This window comes from Phytophthora infestans, genomic scaffold (assembly GCF_000142945.1).
Source record: "Phytophthora infestans T30-4 supercont1.25 genomic scaffold, whole genome shotgun sequence".
Taxonomy (NCBI): Eukaryota; Oomycota; class Peronosporomycetes; order Peronosporales; family Peronosporaceae; genus Phytophthora; species Phytophthora infestans.
The window spans coordinates 1,603,565-1,610,806 of record NW_003303734.1 but is presented as its reverse complement, the minus strand read 5'-3'; the positions used below and the strand labels follow the sequence as shown (position 1 = coordinate 1,610,806).

Genomic DNA, 7,242 nt, shown 5'->3' with positions numbered 1-7,242 from the left:
TCGGAGTGCTTACCGCTGTGAGCGGTATGTCGCTCAGCCTCATGAGGATTTGGTAGAAGCCTTCGGTCAAGTCGATGGCGCTGAAGACCTCACTACCCGACATTGCGTCGAGCACCATGTCCTTCCGAGGAATCGGCGTCTGGGCAGGGATGGTAGCGTCGTTCAGCTTGTTGAAGGCATGGACGATGCGCCATCCACCCGTGGCTTTCTTCACACAGAAGGTCGGACTGGAGTGCGGTGATGTGCTCTCACGCACATGACCCGCCTTGCGGCGGCTCTCGATGAAGTAATCAATAGCTTGGACCTAATCTCGCGGGAGCGGCCACTGCCGCGTCACACAATACTTTGAGCCGGGCACGAGATCGATCTCGTGGCGAATTCCTCGGTCAGCTGGCAACTCAGCTAAGATCTTATCCGGAAATACATCTTCATATTCGCGGGTGGACTCGTAGACTGGATTGCCGGATTCGCGTAGCGCTTCCCAAGACTGCGCTGCGAAGAGCTCCTCGCGGGCCGACTTCGGTTCAGCGCTCTTTGGACGCGAGACGTCGTCACTGACATCATTCACTTCGAGTGACGCCGAATCGGCGTCGGTGATCAGGCAAATCTGTTCGATTTCATCGGCCTTGAGGCCGCGAAGAAAGTTCTTCCACGAGAGACCTGGAAGTCGAGTGATCGACCCTGCCTCGCCAGGCGGGTTTGCAAGCTCGAGTGTTCGTCGGCGGCCAGAGGTACCTTCCACATACTCAAGCACGCAGACCGACTCCGTCGGTGAGCTGTCACTTGGTACGGGCTCTCGGCGAGGTTTCAGCCGACGGCGCTTCGGCTTCCTCTTTCGCCACCTCGAGTGCGAACTCGAGGATGATGAGTCGCTCTCGCTGGACGAGATGTCACCCCCCTCTAGCGGGAGCCCCTGCTCGACCGCGGTAGTGTTCAGCGGGAGCGCCAACTGCTCGACCACCGGCTCAATTGACGGGAGCCCCTGCTCGACCGCCATCTCGTTCGTCTGCGGGAGCCCCTGCTCGACCGCCATCTCGTTCGGCTGCGGGAGCCCTTGCTCGACCGCCAACTCATTCGTCTGGGGGAGCCCCTGCTCGACCGCCATCTCGTTCGTCTGCGGGAGCCCCTGCTCGACCGCCGTCTCGTACATCTGCGAGAGCCCCTGCTCGACCGCCAGTTGGTCTTCTTTCCCGCGTCGCCGCGGGGACTCGTCAGTTAAAAGCACTGCGCAAGCCGTGCAGAGAGGGCCATCGCTCACTCTGTGCACAACATGCGTCGCGCATGACCGGTCCACGACGGTGACGTGAGGCCAATCCTTCTGGGCGACCAGGAGGTGCGTGAACACCTCGCTCACATCATAATCACTGCGGCGCTTGACCGACCGGGCCAACCAGTCAATCTCTGGTTGATAGCGCGTCAGCCACGGCATACCCAGGATGCAGTCAAACGCGTCATTCATCTCAATGACGAGGAAGTCTTCGTTGCTTCGGGAGCCGTCGAACGTGTACGGAAGTGTAATTTCGCGCCGCGCGACGCGGCGTGATTTCCCATCGGCCAACTTGACAGCGACCTTCCCTCTACCTTTGCGGACAGTGATGTCCGACAGGAGTACCGACAAGCACGGCGCGCGGAAGAAGTTGTTGGTCGCTCCTGAATCAAGGAGCGCTCACAGTGGTCGCCGGGCACCGGCGACATGAAGACTGACAATGATCAATCTTGAATCGCTCGGCGTGGTGGTGGCATGAAAGTGTGCATGCAGCACAGGAGGGCTAGGAGGTTGGGTTGCCACCGGGGGACCCGGACCTCCATTCCAGCCAGTAGGGCGCCCCGCACCTACTGACCCTGCCCGTTTCTTGGCTGGTCAGAACTCACGGGCTCGGCATCGACATGCGCAAGCACTGGAGCTGGCGCGCGGCACTCCGCCGCGCGATGACCGACCTTCCGACAGCGGAAGCAGGTGAGAGAGCGATTGTTCCGAGCACCGCTCCGATGCGCTGCATGACGCTGGCGATTGCTCGTCGCATCGATAGTGTCAATGTCCATGGGCTCGGGCGCAGAATCCCGAGCTGAAGCAGGTAGCGCGTGAGCGTATGACGCCGCAACCACGTAGTCCTCGCGTAGGGCGAGGGCGGATGCCTCTTCGAGCGTAGAGGGGTCCGATCTTGTAAGGCAGTAGCGCGTCATGCCTTCGCGCATACCGAACACGCATACATGAACCTGAGAGGCCATATCGATCAGCTTAGACACGATGCACGACGCGAGGTGTCGTGTCTTCTGGACGTAGTCGCGCATACTCATCGTGCCTTGCCGAAGGACGAAGAAGTCTGCCCGAATTCGGGATTCATCTTGCGACGGCTCGAACGCGAGCCGAAGGTCACTCTGGAGGGTATCCAGAGTGGGTAAGACGTTGGGATCGACAACCAACTTGCCGAGAGCCCATTCCTTGGCTTTCCCAGACAGCCGCGAGAGGAGGAAATGGGCCCTCGCGGAAGGCGCCTCGGTTAACCTCGAGGCGATGGCGATGTCGATCTCTCGAAACCAGCGATTCAGCGGAAGTCGATCTTCTCCGGCACCGGAGTAGGTGGACGTATCTAGCTTCACGACGTCATTCGTGGAGATACGCGAGGGAGTTGACACTCGCCGATTCGCATCGGCGAGCTCGCGTTCCATGAATTCTTGTGCCGCAACGCGCTGCTCGTCGGGCGTCGCTGAGCGCAGCAGCGACGTGACGACGGCTTCTCCGGACACCGCCGCGAGGCGGTGGAGAGCTTCCCACTCGATCCGAGTGAGATGGAGAAAGGCAGCGTGGTCGAGGTCTTGGCTCATGTCGAACTTGGTCGTTGGAAGGACTACAAAGTGCTACCAGGTGTAACGGGCCAGGTATTTACTCCGTTACTTGCTTACACTATAATGTTGAGGAAGCTCGCAATAGAACGACTGAGTCTTAGGTCTAAGGAAAAATCAACTCTGATTTTTTTAGGACCAAGGCCACGGCCCTGGCCACTCAAATACACGTCATAGTCCAATTGGCTAATAATGGGTCTGGCTCCCCATATATCAGCCAATGGCATGACAGCATTTCAGCACACGCTAGTCGTGTGCTGATGCACCTACTTATGTAAAGAAATGTACCTACTTATGTAATGGAGGGGCCCATTACAATCCTCGTCCGTCGTTGACTGCGACTCGATCTCCATGCGTTGCCATTGGTACTGCTACCGGCGCGGGTTGCGCTTGTGGCTGCACTACAGGCGCTGGGGTCACGCATTGTTCCACCAGACCCACCACTTCTGGTTGTTGTGGTCTCGGTGCCACAGCATCTTGTGAGGTTGCCACCGGTGGTACTACCGGTGCGGTCCTCGTGGTCTCCATCGCTCCCACGCGCGCTTCTAGTCTCGTCATTGTAGTCAGCATGGGGTGGATGGCTGTCAGCAATGCCGAAGCGATCGCTGTCGCTCCATCTTCCTCGGTGCTCGTCGTGTTCGCCGCGAGTCCGCCACCCGTTGCTGCTGTCAGGTTAACCTCGTCAAACCTTCCAGCCCCCGCTGACGTCGAGGCTGCAGATCTCGTCGGCACTGCCGTTTCTCTTCCACTGCCCGTGGATACGTCTGTCGCTGGGTCCGAAGCCGGTTGCCGATCTGGTGCCACTGGCTGCTGTGTAGTCGCCGCCGTTGGTTACTGTGCCGGTTGTCGTGAGATCGTCGTTCCCATCGTCGTCGTGTCCTGTTGTGCCTGTACCCATGGCTGCATCGAGCGAGTCACCGCTCCCGTAGTTATTGTCGGCATTACGATCGTTTTCGTCCTTGCCATGCGTTGGGTCGTAGCCGTACTCCCAATATAACCCGTACTCGTGAAGCTTAATAGACGATCTTCGTTCAATACGACGCCCCTGTATGACCACCATGTAACGTGTCTTTGCTTTCCTGCACGCCTGGGCTGGTCGCCCAGTGCTGATGGTGCCCAAGATCCGGATAACCGACGATGAACAACTCTGTTCACCGCGTCGGCGTGTGATCCACTGATCGCACACCTACGTTATTACTGTCCGTTTACAGTCCAAAAACAGATACCGTCCTCTATGAAATGTACTTGAACCCGCTGCGGTTCAGTAAGTTTCCAGCGTCGCCCACTTAGTCACTTGGGCTCGGCACGCACTCAGACGCCGCCCTACTACGCAACCGTCAACAGACTTGGGAGCGCTCTCCCTGTCTGTACTTCTCGCCGACTGTCCTTGGTCCTCGTCCACCGAGGCGTTACCCGTCCGTCCGCCCGTCCGTTTGTGCACGACCACCCGCTCCACTGAGCTCAAGCAGCACACCGTCCAATCTCAAATGAGGCCGACACCGCCAATCTCAAAGATGCTGACACCGCTAATCTCCGAGTGGTGCCTACCCCGCTGATCTTAAAGTGAGACCGTATATGGCCTCCTGTGGTGTTGGAAATCCCACGTGAACTCTAGCTACAGATGTAGTTAGGATGTTCCCACAACAATACGTCTACTAGGATAGTAAACGATCGTTCGGGCGGACCTGAAGACCCCAGTTCTGCCCTTGCACCGGGACAAACTGGACCTTGTAAACTACTTATATAGGCCAACCAGTAAAATAAGAACACGCTACTAGCACGAGCAAAGCTAGCAGGTGTTTTGAATCCTCGTGGTCCCAACAGCGGAAGGGTACCAGGCACGGGTAAGCCTTTTACGAAATCACCGAGTGTTCAACACTCGGCTGGAAGAAATAAAAGGGAGGCAATTCAAGCACTCCCAGTCGTGCAAATAGTCGTGCTAATCAAGTATACAAATATCAAGTGAACAATGATCCGTTATGGATCTTCTTGCATGCCAAGCGTCGTCTGCACCGTCGCATGAGCATCTTTAACGGTCCGCGCCCTGTCCCATACGGTGAATGTGTCTTCCAAAGGTCGCTGAGTATTCCGCGAACTCATCCCAACCGCCACTGAGGGTTCGTACCGTAGATGGTCCGCTGAATGCGAATCCGACCAGTCCATTATTAATAATAAGGACAGCCTGGATTCAGTGACATAGGGCCGTATCCGATACTTGTTGAAAACTCGGAGGTGACGCCGTCGAGTCCCTTGCACCTTGGCGTCTCCGTACATCACCCGACCGAGGGTTCGTCGCTTGAACAACTTGGGCGGTGTCACGTCTTTGTCGACGGGTGATAATCCGCAACCACGGAGAAATCACTACACCACAACTGCCCCTGTCGCAATGGAAGCCACGGTACTGGTGCCCGTTGTGACATTTCTTCATTCTTCAATTCACCATCTCGCCACCGTATGTCCAAGCGTCTGAATCGAGCCGTGTCCGACGCTTTTCAGCGTCTCAATCCTCGTAGACGTCGCGAACGTGAACAGCTGGAGGTACGTCAGCTCATCCTTCTCTTGAATCATCGGCACCTTGCTCATCATCTCGCATTACTCGACTTGTTTCTCAGGAGGGCAAGGCCGAGGGTTCGAACGTCCCTCAGTCTGCTAAGCTTCCTCCGACAGCGGCGTCATCAACTGGTCCTTCGGCGCTTCCTGCCCCAGACTCTTCACTTCCTGCGGTAGCTCCTGCAGCACTCCCCGTCGTCGCTGAATCCGCGGAGATGGCTCCTGCTGCTCCTCCTGCCTCAGCTGGTGGTCCACCACCACTCACCGAAGATTCGCTGCGCGCCATGCTGGCTGAAAGTACGGAGGCATCGGTCGATCACATGATGACCTCGATAATCCCGTACTTGACTGCAATGGCTCGTCACCAAGTGCAGCTCAGCGTTGCGCCTCCTCTCCACGGCGATATGCACACTCAGCGTCGCCTCGAGACTGCTGTTGGTTTCGATGATGTCCTCGCTGCGTGTTCCACGACGTTCTCCAGCATCTCAGCCAACTGTTGAGGTATCCCGCGTGACTTCGTTTTCAGTGGTCGCTCTCCGGTCGGCATTCATGTTTTCTTATTCTTAATCCACTTCCCCAGCGTAATCATGTTCATGTTGTTCTTCAAATGCATATACAATTTGTTGTTGCAGTAACGTTTTTCGTCTGTTACCACAGGCTGCATCGCCCTGTGGACAGTTCACACGTGATCCAGTCACGCTAGTCTTCGTCCGCCACCTGCGCCATCTGCAGCCGATTCTCGCTCTTCTTGGCTCGCAAATAGTCGTACAGCAGACCTTTACATGACAAGTTTGATGAAGGTTCCCAAGTTGTATCTTCATAGCTCACCCACTTGACTTTGAACTCGCGTACAGCTCGTCGACAGGGGTGTTCTGTCGTCGAGGATGGCCTCGACCTCATATTCACCGGCAACTTGATCTGGGTCCCAGCTGTCTTCAGGCAGTAGTTCCTCATCGAAGTCGAGTCTTGCTTCATTAGTCGTGTCAAGTACCAACCGAGTGTTCGGTCGACTGTTGAACTCGTTGACAGCCTTGAGTCTCGACACATGCACTACTGGGTAAAAGCGATACCCACTTCGATCAGGCAGTTCCAGCTCGTACGCAAACTCTTCCACCTTGCGCTTGATCCGAAAAGGTCCATGCCATCGGTGAGCTAATTTTTTTGTCAAGCCCGGTTTGACGCGTTCCATGTACAACCACGCCCGGCTCCCAATCTCAAAAAGAGATCTCGGTGGAGCTCTTGCAGGATCTTCCATCTCTTCTGAAGCTTCTAGAGGGTCTGCCGAGTGTTCGTTTCCACTTGGTTGAGGTACAGCAGCTTTTTCCAGTCGACTCAGGGCCTCATTATGCTTTTTAGCCCTTCGCTCCTTTTCTACAGCCTGATAATCTTTGGCCATAGTGAGGGCGACCTCATGTTGTCGATTGATCTCACGCCGCAAAGCCAGTGCGTCAGACTGCTTGCCGAGTCCTCGTTTGAGTGATGACGACATTGCCCGCAACGTCGACTGCGCATCCCAACCATGAACGAGGTAGAACGGCGTTTCCTTCCTCGTAGTGTCTTGAGAAGTATTAATAGCAAATACTAGCTTCTCCGCGATTTCGTCCCAATCTTGCTGTAGAGGGTCTTCCGCGTACACCCGTACGGACCCCATCACTGACTTCACCGAGCGCTCCTGCTGTCCATTAGCCTGTGGCCGATAGCTCAAAGTCGCTCTTGATCTTGACTGCATCATCTCTGCGAACGCTTGGAACACCTCGCTCATGAAGCGTGGGTCGCGGTCATGCCTTATTAATGATGGGGCTCCGAACCGTCGGTACACACATTCTTCGAACACTTGGGCAACACTCA

At 56.2% G+C, this 7,242-nt stretch overlaps 1 protein-coding gene across 1 annotated transcript; it reads right to left on the bottom strand.

Moving 5' to 3' along the window:
• Positions 1-3,526: 3,526 nt before the first annotated feature.
• PITG_13123 (uncharacterized protein) lies at positions 3,527-3,904 on the bottom strand (the record flags this gene model as incomplete). The annotated part of the gene is made up of 1 exon (XM_002900602.1): positions 3,527-3,904. The coding sequence occupies one exon, from the start codon at positions 3,902-3,904 to the stop codon at positions 3,527-3,529; it is 378 nt and encodes a 125-aa protein (XP_002900648.1).
• Positions 3,905-7,242: the final 3,338 nt, after the last annotated feature.